This window comes from Natator depressus, chromosome 8 (assembly GCF_965152275.1).
Source record: "Natator depressus isolate rNatDep1 chromosome 8, rNatDep2.hap1, whole genome shotgun sequence".
In the NCBI taxonomy this organism is placed as follows: Eukaryota; Metazoa; Chordata; order Testudines; family Cheloniidae; genus Natator; species Natator depressus.
The window spans coordinates 40,114,913-40,133,647 of record NC_134241.1 but is presented as its reverse complement, the minus strand read 5'-3'; the positions used below and the strand labels follow the sequence as shown (position 1 = coordinate 40,133,647).

General features: G+C 49.6%; 2 protein-coding genes and 1 long non-coding RNA gene across 4 annotated transcripts in view; 1 reads left to right on the top strand and 2 right to left on the bottom strand.

The window, feature by feature from the left end:
- Window positions 1–2,331: 2,331 nt before the first annotated feature.
- On the bottom strand, window positions 2,332–11,549 carry LOC141992132 (uncharacterized). 2 transcript variants are annotated; one of them, XR_012640533.1, is made up of 4 exons: window positions 10,795–11,543; window positions 9,598–9,897; window positions 8,510–9,173; window positions 2,332–7,086 (listed from the first exon to the last, which is right to left on the bottom strand). It is a non-coding gene; the product is annotated as an uncharacterized LOC141992132 (long non-coding RNA). The 2 variants fall into 2 exon arrangements; XR_012640532.1 differs by having other exon boundaries at window positions 8,510–9,897; window positions 10,795–11,549.
- Window positions 8,471–18,735, top strand: part of PCDH12 (protocadherin 12) — a 33,483-nt gene continuing 23,218 nt past the window's right edge. The window contains exons 1-2 of the mRNA XM_074960817.1: window positions 8,471–11,597; window positions 12,228–12,322. Coding sequence (XP_074816918.1) covers window positions 8,754–11,597; window positions 12,228–12,322 — 2,939 coding nt within the window. The 5' untranslated portion in view covers window positions 8,471–8,753. The remainder of the gene's footprint in view (window positions 11,598–12,227; window positions 12,323–18,735) is intronic.
- The window catches only part of DELE1 (DAP3 binding cell death enhancer 1), a 73,388-nt gene continuing 66,339 nt past the window's right edge, over window positions 11,687–18,735 (bottom strand). Inside the window, exon 13 of the mRNA XM_074960819.1 lies at window positions 11,687–12,114. The gene's annotated coding sequence lies outside the window, so the exon portion shown is untranslated. The remainder of the gene's footprint in view (window positions 12,115–18,735) is intronic.

The window sequence follows — 18,735 nt, the reverse complement described above, 5'->3', positions numbered from 1 at the left end:
AGAGGATTCCATCAGTGGTCACACCAGTGCAAAACACAAAGGTAAAATAACCTCTTTACTCCTACTTGAGATTTCTGTTTATGCATCCCAGGATTGCATTAGCTCTTTTGGCCACAGCATCACACTGGGAGCTCATGTTCAGCTGATTATTCACCATGACCACCAAATTTTTTTCAGAGTCACTGCTTCCCAGGATATAATCCCCATTCTGTAAGTGTGGCCTGCATTCTTTGTTCCTAGGTGTATATATTTACGTTTACCCATATTAAAATTCCTATTGTTCGCTTGCACCCCATTTACCAAGTGATCCAGATTACTTTGAATCAGTGACCTGTCTTCATTATTTACCACTCCTTCAATTTTTGCGTCATCTGCAAACTTTATTAGTGATGATTTTATGCTTTCTTTCAGGTCATTGATAAAAATATTTACAATTACATATTGCTATCTATCAGTTAGCCACGTTTTAGTCCATTTAATGTGTGCCAAGTTCATTTGATATCATTCTAGTTTTTTAATCAAAATGTCATGTAGTACCAAGTGAAACACCTTACTGGTCTAAGTATGTTATAACAACACTATTATTTTTATTAACCAAATGTATAATCTCATAAAAAATATCGAGTTAGTTTGACAGAATCTATTTTCCACAAACCCATGTTAATTTCCATTAATTACATTATCCTCTTTAAATTCTTTATCAATCTCATTCTGTATCAGCTGCTTCATTATATTCTATGATTCTGTGATTGTATGATTATTTTGCATGGGATCAATGTGAGGCTGATAGGCCTCTAATTTGCCGGATCATCCCATTTACTCTTTTATAAAAGTGGCACCATGTTAGCTTTTTTCCAGTCTTATTGAAAATCAGCATTAATGGTCCAGTGAGCTCCCAAACAGTTCTTTTAAAACTCTTGGGATGTAAGTTATCTGGACCTGTTGATTTAAAAATGTCTAACTTTAGTAGCTTCCATTTAGCATCCTCTAGAGAGAACAGTGGAATTGAAAGAGTGTTATTGTCACCATATTATGAAACCACATCATCTGTCTTTTCCCAAAATACAGAACAGAAATATTTATTGAACACTTCTGCATTATTGATAAGTCTACCATTTCCAAGTAGTAATGGACGAGTACTGTTGTCAGGATTCTTTTTGTTCCTAATATATTTTTAAAAACTCTTTCTCATAGATTTTTCCTTGTGTCCTTTTGTTTCCCTTATCAATTTTCTACATTTCCTAACTTCTGATTTATATACATTACTATCAACTTCCCATTTGTTATATATTATTTTTTATAGCTGCCTTTACCTCACCTCTAACTCAGGTCAGTTTTTTTTGACCAGGTCAACTGTCTTCCTCAATTGTGGAATTGTGGCTTTGGGCAACTCGTAAGGTATTCATAAATGATTCCCACTTACCACTCCCATTTTTGATTAAATTCTTCCTCCCAGCTGGAGTGGAGCGTATGCTTAGAAAATCTATGGATGACACCAAGGTGGGAGAGCTTGAAAGTACTTTGGAAGTGTAGCCCCATCTTCTGTTCACTGGCCCAGTATGAGGTTGTTCAAGATAGGGGAAGCTTCCCTTGTGACTTTTTACACAACTTTGGTAAACTGGGCCTGAGGCTCCTTTGTGTGCTCTGTGTTGTGTGTTAGTGTGTGTTCACCTCAAGACCAGACCCACTGTCAGGGTTCCCTCCCCACTCTGAAATCTAGGGTACAGATCATAGAATCATAGGGTTGGAAAGGACCTCAGGAGGTCATCTAGTCCAACTCCCTGCTCCAAGCAGAACCAATCCCCAGTTTTTGCCCCAGATCCTTAAATGGCCCCCTCAAGGATTGAACTCACAACTCTGGGTTTAGCAGGCCAATACTCAAACCACTGAGCTATCCCTCCCCCCAGATGTGGGGACCAGCATGACAGATGTGGGGACCCACATGAAAGAACCCCTAAGCTTATTTCTACCAGCTTAGGTTAAAACTTCCCCAAGGCACAAATTCTTTGCCCTTGGACGTACGCTGCCACCAGCAAGTGATTTAACAAAGAATCAGGGAAAGGACCACTTGGAGTTCCTATTCCCCCAAAATATCCCCCCAAGCCCTCACACCCCCTTTCCTGGGGAAGCTTGAGAATAATATCCTAACCAATTGGTTACAAAGTGATCACAGACCCAAACCCCTGGGTCTTAGGACAATAGAGAAATCACTCAGGTTCTTAAAAGAAGGATTTTATTTAAAAAAAAAAGTAAAAATCACCTCTGTAAAATCAGGATGGAAAATAACTTTACAGGGTAACAAAAGATTCAAAAACACAGCAGAACTTCCTCTAGGCTTAGTTTCAAAGTTACAAAAAACATGAATAAACCTCCCTCCAGCAAAGGAAAAATTCACAAGCAGAACAAAAGATAATCTAACACGCCTTGCCTGGCTTTTACTTACACTTTGTAATATGAGAGACTTTTAGGATGGTTTATAGGAGAAGGAGTTTTCTGACCTGATGCCTCTCTGCTTCCCAAGAGAACACACCAAAACAAAGCCTCCCCCCCACCTCAAGATTTGAAAGTATCTTCTTTCCCCATTGGTCCTTTTGGTCAGGTGCTAACCAGGTTATTTGAGCTTCTTAACCCCTTACAGGTAAGGAGGAATTCTAGGCTACCCTTAGCTGTATGGTTATGACACCCACTCAGAAAAACCTCCAGGAACAAGTCTTTATTCTGTAAAGAACATAGAACAGGATTACAGTCCAGCAGCCTCCTCTCAATTTGCCTGTTACGTGCTGCCAGCTCAGTCAGTGCTGAGACCTCCTGCTGGTGGGGGGAAGAGGTTACATCCTGGCAGGAACCAGGAAGTTCTCCCAACAAACCACACTTTGTAGTCCTCAACTTGTAGTTCCCAGGGCTGCTGTTGAAGCACACTGGACTGTGGGCTTACACCCTCCCCCCACTTATTGAAAGGGTGACCTTGTCCCTTTCCTTAGTCAAAAATCTCTCAGCTTGAATATCACATGCCACCCCCTTTTTCAATGTTTCCAAGAGCTTCCTGTTGCACGTCACTCCACAGCAGCACTGGCCAAACCCCTGGTCTCTGCTCCTCTTTCATCAGGCAGCCTACTGTTCCAAATCGAGCTGGAAAGGTGCCCATCGCTGTCTTGTTGAGCGCCGAGGTGCTGGTAAACTATCTCTGGGCACCGCTCCAATATGATCCCACTCTGTCTGCCCTTCTCCAGTCCAATTAAGTTCATTCAGACTCTCCTCAGTTTGGTGGGTTTCCTCCTGCGGTCCCCAGGGTCTGGTCAGGCTCTTCCAGGTCAGAGTACTGAGGGTCTGAGTCAAAATGGTCTGAGTCTGGGTCTTGTAACCCTGTACAGTGTAACCCTGGCTCCCCTTCACTGCACTGCCCATCCCCCATGTCCCAGGTATCCCCTGTGTACATTACCCACCAGTGGTTTTCTTTCCCCTATAGCAGCCTGGTTTATCTACAGAGCCCCCACTAAGTTCCTTCCCTGCCTCCAATGGGAAGTTTCCCTCAAGTCCCAGCTTGGCTCCCTCCATTTGTACCTTCCTGCTTGCTGGTTGATTGACTCCACCGATAGGTAGAAACATGCATGGTGTAATTTGGTTACAGTGTATCATCTGTTCCCCTCCTCCTGATTCCAGCTCTACAGCATAGACAGGCAAGTCCCCTTGTCTTCTGATCATGATATATGGAATTGGTTCCCATCTGTCTCCCAATTTCTGTCTCTCTGGTTTCAGAGTAACAGACGTGTTCGCAAAAAGAAAAGGAGTACTTGTGGCACCTTAGAGACTAACCAATTTATTTGAGCATAAGCTTTCATGAGCTTATGCTCAAATAAATTGGTTAGTCTCTAAGGTGCCACAAGTACTCCTTTTCTTTCTTCTCTCTGGCTACTAGCACCCTGTCTCCAGGAGTCAGTGGGGCTTCTCGCGTTTGGCAGTCATAGTACTGTTTCTGGTGACGTTTGGCGGCTTCAGATGCCTGTGCAGCCTGATGATATGCTCTCTCTAGGCATTCCCTTAGCCGGGAGATGTACTCCTCCACCTCCACCCTCTCATCTCCCCGGTGGGGGGAACCCAGGGCCAGATCTACCTTCAATCTTGGGTGCCGTCCAAACATTAAGAAGAATGGGGAAAACCCAGTGGACTCATGCCGGGTGAAGTTATAGGCATGAGTCATGGGCTCAATATAGTCCTTCCAGTTCACCTTTTGGTCCGGACGCAGGGTTCCCAGCATATTCATGAGTGTTTGGTTGAACCACTCAGTAGTCCCATTCCCTTCAGGGTGACAGGGCGTGGTTCTGCTCTTTGAAGTTCCAAACAGTTTCCAAAACCGGACCAGGAGATTACTTTCAAAAATTCTCACCTGATCCCTTTGTATCCTTTCAGGGATGCTATAGTGGCAGATGAACTGTTTCCACATCACCTTAGCCACAGTAGATGCTGCTGGTCACGAGTAGGGTATGCCTGAGCACAGTGAGTGAAGTGGTCAGTGACTACAAAGACATCCCAGGATGGTTCCAGGGTGAGAAAATCGAGGCACACTAGCCCCAGGGGCCTACTCGTATGGATTGAGGTAAGTGATAGGATCAGAAAATTCCCCTTCAGAGTGATAGGATCAGAAAATTGAAAGAAAGATGCAGACATAAACCCTATAAATTTATTATTCATTTCCCGTTCTCAGTATCTCTCACCTGTAGGTTCTGTAAATAATAAGGAGTCGTAGTATCTTGATGCAAACAGGAACAAGTGTATTGTGGGGATTGGTATACAGGATAAGGGAAAATGGGGTGAGAGAAAAATAATTCAATTACAGCGATTACAATAGGTGGCATGAAGCTGGCCCCTTACAAACCCTTAGGCCAAATCATAGGCCGCAAGGTAAGTAATCAAATAAGAGGCCGATTATAGCAACCTTCTTCACAGTTCAAGTGCCGTCATCAGTCTATGGGGGAGGTGTTTTCATAGATTCATAGATATTAAGGTCAGAAGGGACCATTATGATCATCTAGTCTGACCTCCTGCACAATACAGGCCACAGAATCTCACCCACCCAGTCCTGCAATAAACCTCTCACCTATGTCTGAGCTATTGAAGTCCTCAAATCATGGTTTAAAGACTTCAAGGTGCAGAGAATCCTCCAGCAAGTGACCCATGCCCCATGCTACAGAAGAAGGAGAAAAACCCCCAGGGCCTCTTCCAATCTGCCCTGGAGGAAAATTCCTTCCCGACCCCAAATATGGCGATCAGCTGAACCCTGAGCATATGGGCAAGATTCACCAGCCAGATACCCAGGAAAGAATTCTCTGTAGTAACTCAGATCCCACTCCATCTAACATCCCATCACAGGCCATGTTGGCTGCTTAGGACCTACAATCCCTTGGCTAATGTAAAGCCACAGGAGAGGACTCTAAGGTGTCCCTTGAGGAGAAGATCTTAACATGATGTTGATGTTACTGGTCCTGATCTAGTTGACCTGAAAAGGAAAACGCACGCACTCCTGCCACTAAGATGGACAGCCTGATTGTGAGTGCTGATCACCCTTATATATTTTCCTTGGCAGGAAAAATTCCTCCTTAAGCAAAAACCCTGTGCATTCCCCAGTCTAAACTGGAAGTTGTTTACAAGAGTTAAATCAAAAAGGGTGGGACGGTTGGGTCAGATGACCCAGGAGTCCATTTTGAAAACTAGGGTTCCATTTTGGAATCCAAAATGGCTTCTTTACACAACAAGGAAATTGGATAACCATATAACCAATATAAACATTAACACATATCATGAACCCAATTGAGCTTTAGGAATTCTTGTCCCAACAAGAGATGCCTCTCTTTCTTAGGCAGCACCTTTTGCAAGAGAGACATCACCCCGGCATGGTGGCCTGGCCAATAACAGCGACTGTGGATGATATCCACCATATGGTCAATGCCCATGTATCCCATGTCCATGTGCAGAGCTTCAAACACTTCTCTCTGGAGTTTCTCTGGCAGCACCACCTGTTGGATCTGTCCCTCTCCCAGGATTGTTGTCCTCCTGTAAAGGATCCCCTCTACCAGCTGCAATTGCTTCCATTGATTCAGTAATGTCAGCACTGGTGTTTCTTCCTTCTGCCTCTCCTGGGCACTGGGTGCCCATTGCCTGGGCAGGTAGGACCTTACGTGGGAGATTACTGCATCCTTTTCCTGTAGCCTTCTCAATTCTTTCTTAGGCAGGCCTGGAATCAATTCTATGCCTGGCTTGTGGAGTGACTCAGCTCTCTGCATTGCATTCCTTTGGCATTCACCCTGGGTTGCTATGGAGGACACATTGCATCCAGCATTCAAAACTGTTGCCACCTCCTCTCGGGGTAACAAAGACAGGCTATCAGCATTGGCATTACTTCTCCCAGGCTGGTACTTTATGTCAAAGTTGAACTCTGCCAGCTTTGCCATCCACCTTTGACTGGTTGCGTTCAATTTAGCAGTAGTAGTAACATAGTTCAGTGGATTGTTGTCAGTCAGTACTGTAAATTAGTGTCCTAGCTGATAGTCTCTAAATTTATCTGCAGCTGCCCATTTTAATGCCAAGAACTCCAGTTTATGGGCGGAATATTTTTTTTCAGAAGGAGTTAAGCCCCTGCTGGCATAAACTATGACCCTCTCCTTCCCTGACTGAATCTGAGCCAGTACAGCTCCTAGCCCCTCTGTGGATGAGTCTGTCTGGAGTATAAATGGTAAGCTGTAATCGGCATATCCCAGTATTAGTGCAGTAGTCAGCTTTGTCTTCAGCTCTGTCAAAGCCTGGTCACATTCATCTGTCCAAACAGTACTGAGTATCTTAGTGGGACCCCTCTGATTTCTCCTTCTGGTCTGGGCTTCACCTGCAGTTAATCTGAATATTGGGGCTGCCAGTTTGGAGTAGCCTTTGATGTATCTCTTGTAATAGTCAGTGAATCCAAGAAATTGTAACACTTCCTTCCTGTTGATTCTAAGGGGTACATCCTGGCAGGAACCAGGAAGTTCTCCCAACAACAGTTTGTAGTCCACAACTTGTATTTCCCAGGGCTGCTGTTGAAGCACACTGGACCTTGGGCTACAGAAGAAAGGATTAGAATTAAAAATTATCTTGACAAATTAGAGAATTGGTCTAAAATCAACATGATGAAATTCAATAAAAACAAGTAGACTTCACTTACAAAGGAAAAATCAAATGCACAACTACAAAATGGGGAATAACTCACTAGATGGTAGAACTGCTGAAAAGGACCTGGAGGCTAGAGTGGATCACAGATTGAATATGAGTCAACAATTGCTGCACTTGCAAAAAAGGCTAAGATTACTCTGGGGTGTATTAACAGGAGTGTCATACGTAAGAAACAGGAGGTAACTGTCCTGCTCTACTTGGCACTGCTCAAAGTCACTCAGTGAGTTTGTGAAACAGCAATAGAACCCAAGTGTCCTGATGCCCAGGTAGCATTTGAGATTAAGTGCCAGGAGCAAAGGCGAGGGAGAGCAGGTTAATTATTAGTAGTATTAAGTACCTGGGATGCCCATGAAACACTTTTAAAAGTATTTAAAGTCAGAGTTCCTGCTCTGAAGAGTTTGCAGTCGAAGTTAACATGACACCAGGAAGAGATAACTCAGGGTAGGATAATGGGGCAGTACTAGGCTGAAGCTGAGGGTGAGATGGGCAAAATCAGCATTCAGAAGTGTGGGGTGGGGGGACAACAGTGGGACAGGTGTAGTGATGAGCCAAGCGTAAGAGAGGGCAGCAGTGGCAATGATGCCTAGGAAGGCTGTAAGGGCAGAAGCAGAGGAGGGACAGGGAAGAGTGGGCATTGCAGTGGTACAGACAGAGGAGTCAGCGAGGTAGAAACACCTGGGGTTGTGCTAGGGAAACTGCTTGGCAGGATGGGCTTAAGGGGCCAGGGCGAATATGGCAGCAATGGGGCATGGTGAGATGCATGTTTCAGACTTTGTGCACCACACAGATTTTTCCATGTGTTTATGCCATACATTTTTAAACAGTGGTGAGAATTAACTATTGGAACAACTTATCTAGTGACACAGGCAATTCTCCATCATTTCCAGTCTTTAAGTCAGGGTTGGATGTCTTTTTAAAAGATCTGCTGTAGTTCATACAGAACTTACAGGCTTGATGCAGGAATTACTGACTGAGGTTCTCTGGCCTGTGTTCTGCAAGAGGTCAGACAAAATTATCATAATTGTTGCTTCTGGCCTTAAACTCTATGAATATCCAAACTTTTCCCAGAGCCACATAGCAGCTAATCCCACAAAGCTCACCACTCCTGGGAAGGCATTGTACTGGCACTCTTGTTCCTCCCTTTTCCTGTAGGTGGGGTTTCCCTAGGAAACAGCAGCTGTTCTGCTTCCCAGTGCTGGCAGGCAGCCGACTGGAGTCTGCATTGCCAGAGTCAGCCTGTATTTGCAAAGACTCCTCTCTCTTCCCCCTACACTGAAGTTTTTCAGCCTGGACAACAGCTGGATCCTCCTACCTGTTCTTCTAGGCACTGGTGGAGAAGGTGGGGATTTTCTCTCAATGTAGCTGGATTTGCCTGGGATTTCTGTTCCTCCTTCAGCTGGTAACATACACTTATGGTATCTGGAAATGGGACTGTCCTTGGGTGAAAACAGAAATGATTGGCAGGTTCTTTAAGCTTGGTCTGGGTGTGCAAAGTTTTGAGGACAAAGCCATCTGTCTTGGGGCTGAGCAACAGTGTGGTTGGCTTTCTCAGAAGCATGCTTTTGCTGTCACACTTTCTGCTTCAATTCTTGGTGTTGTGCTGGCACTTTTTCCTTTTTGTGGATTGCCAGGAGGTGGCCCCCTTTGCTATGCAATACAAAGTGTTAGAAGAAGTGCCAAGTGGAACTGTGATAGGGAAATTATCTGAGGATTTTGGCTGGAAAGACAGAAGTGAACCAGTAGAGACCTTCCAGCAGTTGCATTTCCCCAAGGAGCTCCCTGTCTGTGTTGGGTCTGGAGATGGTTTGCTTAGCACGGCAGGGCGATTGGACAGAGAGCAGTTATGCAGGCACAATGATCCATGCTTGTTCTCTTTTGATGTGCTGGCTGCCACACACTTGGCTTTAATCCACGTAGAGATTCAGGTCTTGGACATCAATGATCATGCACCCCGATTTCCAAAACCTGAGCTGGAACTAGAAATATCAGAGAGTGCATCTTTACAAACACGGATACCACTGGACCGAGCCCTCGATCCAGACACTGGCTCCAATGCCCTCTGCTCTTATTCATTATCACCTAGTGACCACTTTGCTTTGGATGTAATTTCTGGATCTGATGGAACTAAACATGCAGAACTTGTAGTTGTTAAAGAAGTGGACAGAGAGCTCCACTCTTGTTTTGATCTAGTATTGACTGCCTTTGATCATGGAGAACCACCAAAATCAGGCACAACCTTACTTAGGATAATTGTTTTAGACTCCAATGATAACAGCCCCATGTTTGCAGAGAGTTCTTTGACAGTGGAAATCTGGGAAGATGCTTTGCCTGGGACAATTCTTATAAACCTTACAGCCACTGACCCTGATCAGGGTCCCAATGGGGAGGTAGAATACTCACTCAGTAAACATGCTTCACTGGAGGTGTTGAACATGTTCATCATTGAAGCCAAGACAGGCAGTGTAGTTCTGAGACGCCCACTGGACTATGAAGAAAACCATACCTATGAAGTAGATGTACAAGCCAGGGATCTTGGAGCCAACCCTATCCCAGCACACTGCAAGATCCTCATCAAGGTCCTGGATGTCAACGACAATGCCCCAGATGTGCACATCACTTGGGCTGCCCAGGTGCCAGTGCTATCTGAAGCTCTTCCTAAGGACAGTTTTGTTGCTCTGGTGACAGTAAGCGATCCTGATTCTGGAAACAATGGACAGGTGCATTGTTACCTTAGTCAAGGACTTGAGCATTTCAAATTGAAAAGGACCAACAGATACACTTATATGCTGTTGACCAATGCCATCTTGGACAGGGAGAGGTGGGCAGAATATAACCTGACATTAATGGTCCAGGACAATGGGAACCACTCCTTAGCCGCGAGGAAACACCTCACTGTATGCATCAGTGATGTCAATGACAACCCACCACTGTTTGAAAGAATTACATATGATGTCACCATTGCTGAGAACAATATGCCTCCATCCTATCTGATTACTGTCAAGGCTCACGATGCTGACTTAGATTTTAATGGAAAAGTCACTTATAGCATCCAGGACTTCCTTGTTTCAGATTTGGTCTCTATTGATTCAAAAACTGGCGAAATCTTTGCGCTCAGAGCTTTTGATTATGAACAAATGACAAGTCTGGAATTCCTGGTGACAGCAGAAGATGGGGGTCACCCCAAACTTGTGTCTAATGTTTCTGTTAGGGTTAGTCTGCTTGATAGGAATGATAATTCCCCAGTGATCGTGCAGCCAGTGCTGGTGGGAGGCAAAGCAAGGATCATTGTTCTAGTCAATGCACAGACCGGATGCCTGTGGCTATCCCTAGGGAACGACAGCCCCCAAGGTACAGCAGTAACCACCATGACACCAACACCCAGTTCAAACGTTTCCCTGCTATTCACCATATCTGCCAGTGATGCAGATTCTGGCCTGAATGGGGCCCTTCACTATGATATTCTGAGTGGGAATGATGCCAGTTTGTTTCTCATTGATCCACTGTCAGGGCAGGTGTTTATCAACAGCGGCAATGCCAGCAGCCTCATTGGCAGGGAATGGGAATTGGGGGTGTTGGTAAGGGATCAAGGGAACTCACCTCTGCAGGCTAAAGCCATTGTGCAGTTAAGTTTCAGAAATCATCTTGACCAGCTGACAAACTCAGCCCAGGAGGCTCAGATGCTGAGCCCATCCATGGTGACTGTTATCTGCCTAGTTGTGCTATTAGGCACTTTTCTTCTTATTTTGGCTTTAATTGTGTCTATATGCAAAAGAGAGAAGAAAGATAACATGGCCTACAACTGCAGGGAAGCGGAAGATGCCCACAGACATCAGCAGCTCAAGAAGCCCCACAAACACATTCAGAAAACAGATATATATTTAGTCCCTGTACTCAGAAACAGGCAAGCTGTGCAGAGTGAGGCTGAGCAAATTCGCTCCTGTGAAGAAGCTTTGCTGAAGGAAAGTTCCTGGGATGACCCACTGCAGACTCCATTTCATTTAACCCCAACACTGTACAGGACCCTTAGAAACCAGAAAGGTCCAGCTGAACAGAAAGATGCCTTCAATCTCCCTGCAATACAGTGCAGACCCTTCTACCCACACAGGCTAAGAAATGCATCAAAAGAGAGCTCAAGCCTTCAAGATGCACAAACTCACTCCAAAAGCTTAGAGAAGCCACAGCTGAAGCCTTTGGGAGATGAGAATTGCGACCTCTCACTGCCAACTACTCAGCCCTCAGACATGACTCTGAAGAGAGAGAGAATTGCCAGGACAGACCCAGGGCCCAGGGAAGCCCATCCCCACCAGCACCTCCTGAGAAGCCTAGTGAGGCTGTCTATGGTGGCACTTGCAGAGCAGGACCCCACGGGAGAACTTGCTATGGAGTCGCCTCCTGTTCAGGTAGGAGCTGCCTCTCGGCTGTGTTAGATTGAAGGGCCATATTATCCTTCACAGTCTCCTGTGAATCTCTGGGCATGTAGAGGGCTCACTGAGGGAAGAATTTGACATGTTCTGTCTGGGTAAATATTCCCAGGGTACAGCCTCTGGTGGTGGTGGAGGAGGGTGGTGGAGTCAGCCTCTCCTCACCCTGCACAAAGGGGGGGCCAATTTGGGAGAGTGCTGGGACATGTCAGGGGCTCAGTGGGGCAGTCAGCACACCAAAATCCCTGCCCCCTCCCCCCGACTGAGTTCAGCACTGCAGGGACAGGCCAGGGAAACTCGGTGGGAAGAGGGGGTTGTCACATAGAGAGGGAGTGATGCCTGGTTTGTTTTCCCCAAGCGTAAGTGTAGTTGAATAGAGTCTGTGCTGCGAAGGGAGTCAGAGGGATGTGCAGAGGCAGCAGGCGCTGGGGCTTGAGGCTGGGGGGCTGCTTGCTCACTTTTCGGTTTCAGTCTCCAAGTGGGAATGCCAAACCATCTGCAAGAGAAGGAAACACTATAAAGAGCCAGCACAGTGAGAAGGGGACATCCTGACAGGAAGCATCCTGAGTGGTGACTGCATGCAATCAACAGACTCTTCCTGTCTTACAGCAAATCTCTCAGCTGCTGTCTCTGCTGCATCAGGGCCAGTTCCAGCCCAAACCAAATCACAGGGGAAACAAATACACAGCCAAGAATGGCAGCAGGTAAGACTCACACACAGCTAGTCCCACTTCCTTACTGCCCCTGCCTACTTCTCCCCAGCCCCTGCCAGGAGAAGTCAGCTCCAAATGCTTCCGAAGAGAAGATCTTCATGCTAAGAGAGTTCCCTGGAGCCTCAGGCTGTCTGCTTGGCCACAGGACTGTGTGCTGCCTCCCTGCTCTGTGTACCTGACTTTGGAGATGAGAGGGATGAGGCGATAGGGCTGGACTCACTCTGACTTCCCCAGGGACCCAGGCCACAGCCCCATGCATGCTGGCTGGTCCCTCGGGCCCTGCTCTCATGTGGTCCTGCCTGTAGCTTTGACCTGGGCACCAATACTGCTGCACTTCTCCCTTCTCCCCACACAAGCCACTGTGGGTCAACAGCCACTGGCATGGCTAGGACTAGGACAGTGGCTGGATGGGAGAGAGAGAACATGGCAGTGGGGGTACAGGAGAGCGCACTGAGAGGGAAGGAGAACCCAAAGGGGAACTGGGAGAAGATAACCCAAAGCCTGCGGCAACATCCACACCCAGGGGAGGGGCCTTGGTGAGAAGAGCAGCTGGCAGAGGGAAGTGAAGGGAGGGGGGCAGAGCAGGAAACTCTGGGCCAGTGAGGGAGAAAGGGAAGCCCCAAAGGAGGAGATGAGGAGGACAGAGACTGAGAGGGATTGGGGGGAAAGGGAGAGAGACCCTGAGAAGTATTTGGGAGGGGGAAAGAGACTATCAGAGGTATACATGAGAGTAGAGAGAGAATGTGAGGGCTTGGGGGAGGGGGAGAGAATGTGAGACAGCTTGAGGGGCAATTCTGAGTAGGGTTGCCAGCTTTCTGATCACACAAAGCCAAACACTCTTGCCCCTTCCCCTTCCCTTCTCTGAGGCCCCGCTCCTGCTCACTTCATTCCCTCTCCCTCCGTTGCTCGCTCTACCCCACCATCATTCACTAGCTCATTTTCACCAGGTTGGGGTGCAGGAGGAGGTGAAGGCTGTGGGCTCTGGGAGGCAGCTGGAGTGTGGGGTGTGGGCTCTGGGCTGGGGCAGGTGGTTATGGTGTGGGAGGTCAGTGGTGGGTTCCAGCCAGGCGGTGCTTACCTCGGGCGGGTCCCGAAAGCAACCGGCACATCCCTCTGGCAGCGGCTCCTAGGCAGGGGGGCTAGGGGGTCTCCGCATGCTGCCCCTGCCTGCAGGCACCACCCCCGCAGCTCCCATTGGCCACAGTTCCTGGCCAATGAGAACTGCGGAGTCAGCGCTCGGGGCTGGACAGTGCATGGAGACCCCTGACACTCCCCCCCATGAGCCACAGGGATGTACCAGCTGCTTCCGGGAGTGGCGCAGAGCTAGGGCAGGCATGGAGTCTGCCTTAGCCCCGCTGTACCACTGGACTTTTAGTGACTAAATTCTCCTGGTTTGGCTTCAATAGCCTCTGGGAGATAGAGCCTGATTCTGGGAGACTCCCGGTGAAACTGGAAGGGTTGGCAGCACTAATATTGAGAGCGATGGAGGAAGGAGTGTGAGAATGTAATCAAGTCACCTCTCAATTGTCTTTTATACAAACTAAGCCGATAGAGCTCTGTCAGTCTCGCACTGTCAGGCATTTTCTCCAGCCCTCAAATAATTTTTGCGGCTCTTTTCTGCAACCTCTCCAATTTTTCAACATTGTTTTTACAATGTGGCCATCATAATGGCAGACAGTCCAGTGCTGGTCCACCAGTGCCATATGCAGGCATCAAATCTTTGAGGGGACTGGGTGGGAGGGAGCTCTCTCTGCCATGCCTTCTGGGTCATCTGCCTTCACTTCTGCAGCCTCTTGGCCCATGCCTGCACACTACCATCCCCACTGCCTTCCACTTGCCTTTCTTTAGCAAGTTCTTCACCTTAAACCCAAATCCAGCTCTGCGCCACCACATCTGCTCCCCTTCTCTTGCCCACTTCCCCAGTGAATTCAGCTGCCTCTCCCATGCTCTTCCCCATCCCTTGAGCCCCTCACCTCCTTCCTATCCAATCCCACCTCTCCCACGAAGTCTGAAATCCAACACCCTTGGGTTAATCTATACTAGGGATCGACACTGCATTAGAACATGAGTGAGGAATTGGTAGCATTGCCGGCAGCGTAGGCAAGGCCAGGTGAGATCAGCACTGTCACTTTTACTAGGTACAACATCAAGGTGTGCCACGGCCTGTTAACATGATGCTGAGCGCGCTTGCCCCACCTATGCTGCCTTTTAATGGCCCACTCAGAGGTGCTGACTGGAGCCGCCAGGATCCCGTTTCAACCAGGCGTTCTGGTCGAAAACTGGACACCTGGCAACCCTACCTGCCCTAGGGTTGCCAACTTTATACTCACGCAAAACTGAACACCCTTGCCCTGCCCTCTGCCCCACCCCTCCTCAGAGGCCCAACCCATGCCCTGCCCCTTCTCCAATGCCTCCCCCCATTCACTCCATCCTATGCTGCCTGCAAGGTGGGGGTCTGCCATGTCCTAGCGCAGGGTCATGTTCTAGTGAATACAACCCCAGAAAACGAGCATGTGTGCGTGTGTGTGTGTGTGTGAGGGTGAAAGAGAGACCTCCAGAGTCTCCTGTGTGTTTGTGGTATTTGTATACTTGACTGTGGGCTCCCTAAGGCAGGGTCTGGACTGTGCCCTGTTCTGTTCCCAGCTCATTGTTGGCACTTAAATAATAACAATGTTCTGGGAGCAGTTGGCCAAGTGGGTTTGTGCAACTGTATGCAGGATGGCAATCGCCTCCATAATTACTCACCAGGCCTGTGACATTTTGCCACCTGCTAGGGTGACCAGACAGCAAATGTGAAAAATCGGGATGGGGGTGGGGGGGGAATAGGAGCCTATATAAGAAAAAGACCCAAAAACCAGGACTGTCCCTATAAAATCGGGACATCTGGTCACCCTACCACCTGCCCTGCCCCTGCCCCTAGGGTTGCCAACTTTCTACTCACACAAAACTGAACACATGTGCCCCACCGCTCCCACACCCCTCCTCCAAAGACCCTCCCCTCCCCTCGCCCAACCCTTCTCCAAGGTCCCGCCCCCGCTCACTCCATCCCCCCTCCCTCTGTTGCACGCTCTCTCCACCCTCACTCACTCACTTATTTTCACTGGGCTGGCTCAGGGAGCTGGGGTGTGGGAGGGGTGAGAGCTCTGGCTGGGGGTGCTGGCTCCGGGGTGGGGCCAGAATTGAGGAGTTCAGGGTGTGAGATGGGGCTCCAGGCTGAGGCAGTAGGTTGGGATGCGGGAGAGGGTGAGGGCTCCAGCTGGGGGTATGGGCTCTGGGGTGGGGCCAGGGATGAGGGGTTTGAGGTGAAGGAAGGGGCTTCAGACTGGGGGGTGGAGCCAAGGGCTTCAAAATATGGGAGGGGGCTCTGGGCTGAGGCAGGGGCTTGGAGTCTGGGAGCGGGTATGGGCTCTGGGCTGTATGGTGCAAGTTCTGGGCTGGGGCCAGAAATGAGGGGTTCAGGGGGCTGGGGAAGGTGGTTGAGGTGCGGGGTGTGTGAGGGCTACAGCTGGGGGTGCAGACTCTGGGGCGGGGCTGGGGATGAGGGGTTTGGGGTGCTGGAGGGGGCTCCGGGCTGGGAATAAGGGGTTTGGAGGGTGGGAGGAGGATCAGGGCTGGGGCAAGGGGTTGAGGCTTGTGGGGGAGGTCGGGGTGTAGGCTCCAGGCAGCGCTTACCTCAAGCAGCTCCCCAAAGCAACAGCATGTTCCACCTCCGGCTCCTACACAGTGTGGCCAGGTGGCTCTGTGTGCTGCCCCATCTGCAGGCGCTGCCTCCGCAGCTCCCATTGGCCGCAGTTCCTGGCCAACTGGAGCTGAAGTGCCAGCACTTGGGGTGGGAGGCAGCATGTGGATCCCCGTGGCTGCCCCTATGCGTAGGAGCTGGAGGGGGGACATGCTACTGCTTCTGGGAGCCATGTGGAGCCAAGGCAGGCAGGGAGCCTACCTTAGCCTTGCTGCACTGTTGCCAAGCCTTTGAATGGCCCGGTCAGCGATGCTGACTGGAGCCACCAGGGTCCCTTTTCGACCAGGTGTTCCAGTCAAAAACTGGACACCTGGCAACCCTACCTGCCCTAGGGTTGCCAACTTTACACTCACACAAAACCAAACACCTTTGTCCTGCCCCCTGCCCCACCCCTCCTCTGAGGCCCCACCCACACCCTGCCCCTTCTCCAACGCCTCGCCCCACTCACTCCATCCCTCCCTCCCTCTGTCACTTGCTCTCCCCACCCTCACTCACTCACTCGTTTTCACCAGGCTGGCTCAGGGGACTGGGGTGCGGGAGAGGGTGAGGGCTCTGGCTGGGGGTGCAGGCTCTGGGATGGGGCCAGAAATGAGGACTTCATATTGCAGGAGGGAGCTCCAGGCTGAGGCAGTGGGTTGGGATGTGAGAGGGGATGAGGGCTCTGGAGTGGGGCCAAGTATGAGGAGTTTGGGGTGCAGGAGAGGGCTCTGGGATGGGTGTGGGGTGGGTGAGGGATCTGGCTGGGGATGTGGGCTCTGTGGTGGGGCTGGGAATGATGAGTTTGGGGTGCAGGAGGGTCCTCAGGGCTGGGATCGAGGGGTTCAGAGGGCGGGAGGGGGATCAGAGCTGGGGCAGGGGGTTGGGGCATGGGGGGTGACTCAGGGGTGCAAACTCTAGGCGGCTCTTACCTCAAGCAGCTCCTGGAAGCAGCGGCATGTCCCCACTCTGGCTCCTATGTGGAGGCGCGGCCAGGCGGCTCTGCATTCTGCCCCATCTGCAGGCACTGCCCCTGAAGCTCCCATTGGCCTGCGTTCCCAGACAATAGGAGCTGCGGGGGCAGCGCTTGGGGCAGGGTCAGCATGCAGCCCCCTGGTTCCCCCTATGCGTAGGAGCTGGAGGGGGTACATGCCTGCTGCTTCCCGGGAGCCGCATGGTGCGGAGGCTAGCATGGAGCCTGCCAGCCCTGCTGCACTGTGCCGCCAACTGGACAGTCAAGAGCCCAGTCAGCAGTGCTGACCAGAGCTTCCAGGATCCCTTTTTTACCGGGTGTAACCTTGACCTGCCCCCCCAGTGCACAGGGGACCTACAGTCAGCCCCTCACTGCATACAATCCAACATACTGTGGCTCCAGGGAGTGCTGCGAGTGGCCAAACCACCACGCTGACCCTGCCAGGACCCCAGCATGAGCAGAGGGTACAGAGACAAGTGAGCTTCAAAGGCACACAAAGGAGCTGGGCCTGCAGACACAGGCTGGGAAGTACCTGAGCAAAGAACAGTGAAGGGCAGCCAGGGGCTAATCATTGTGTCACCCCCAGCTCTACCCTTTCCTGAAGCATGCCCTAGATCCTCATCTGCCAGGGACAAGAGTGGTGGGTAAGGTGGAGGAAGGAAGGTGCCTGGCTGAGAAGTACACAGAGGGAAGAGTAGGCACTGTTTTCTCTCTGCTTTTCCAATGCTAGAACCTGTACCTCCTCCCTGTCCACGATCAAACTGGACCCTGTGCCACCCAAACTCTGCTGCTCCAACTTTCCTTCCCTTCTCATGGGATGGCAGGGAGAGAAGAAATAAAGGGACCAAGGGGAGATCAGGCTTGGGGGAGCCCTGCTGGAAAAGCCTTTTTGAAATAGGATCTTAGAGTCTCCCAGATCCTCAGTGGTGTTTAGCACCTAACTTCCATTGATTTCAGTGGGAGTTAGGAGCCTAAATACCTGTGAAGCTCTGGGCCTTCGTCCCTTCTCCATAGGGATTTGGAGGGGAGGAAGCAGGAGAAACAGGGGAGCGACACTAGGGCAGAAAGGAGGGATGAAGAGTGACTGAGCACTTGTCTATGTGGGGAAATTTTCTGGCATAACTATACTGTGATAATTCTACTGCTCTAAGTCACCATGTGGACATGTATTTGGGAATGAGGACTTTCTATGGTTTAGCTCATACTGCTTCCAAAGCAACAAGAGCCTAACCAGAAAAAGGCTCTCCAATGGTGGCAAAGACCCCTAAGATCTGAGAGGGAAAGGACACTGAGGGTGAACAAGCTGAGGGAGTGAGGGTCAGCGGGGCCCTCTGTAATAAATACCAAGCTTTGCCTTCCTGCATGCAGCACCTGAGCCGGGGAAGCCCTGCTGCACAGGCAACTGACACTGGAGTAGTATTCCCTTTTGTAGATCTCTGGGCAGAGGGTCAGGGACGTGTCCTGCACTACCCAGAAAGTGAGTAACAAAGCCCAGGGCCCCCTGGCTGTCCACCCTCCGGCCAACACTTTGAAGGGACTAGGAAGGGATTGGAGAGGCTGCTTTCAGTCACTCAGGTCTCTGTGAAATGTTCACCTTTCAGGGGGACACTTCCTAGACTCAGTCTCTTTCTACAGTTTAAGCAAAACACCTCCAAGAGTTTTAAAAGAACTGGTCAGTTAATGATTTTCAGTATGTCTTGGAATGTTGGGGAAGTT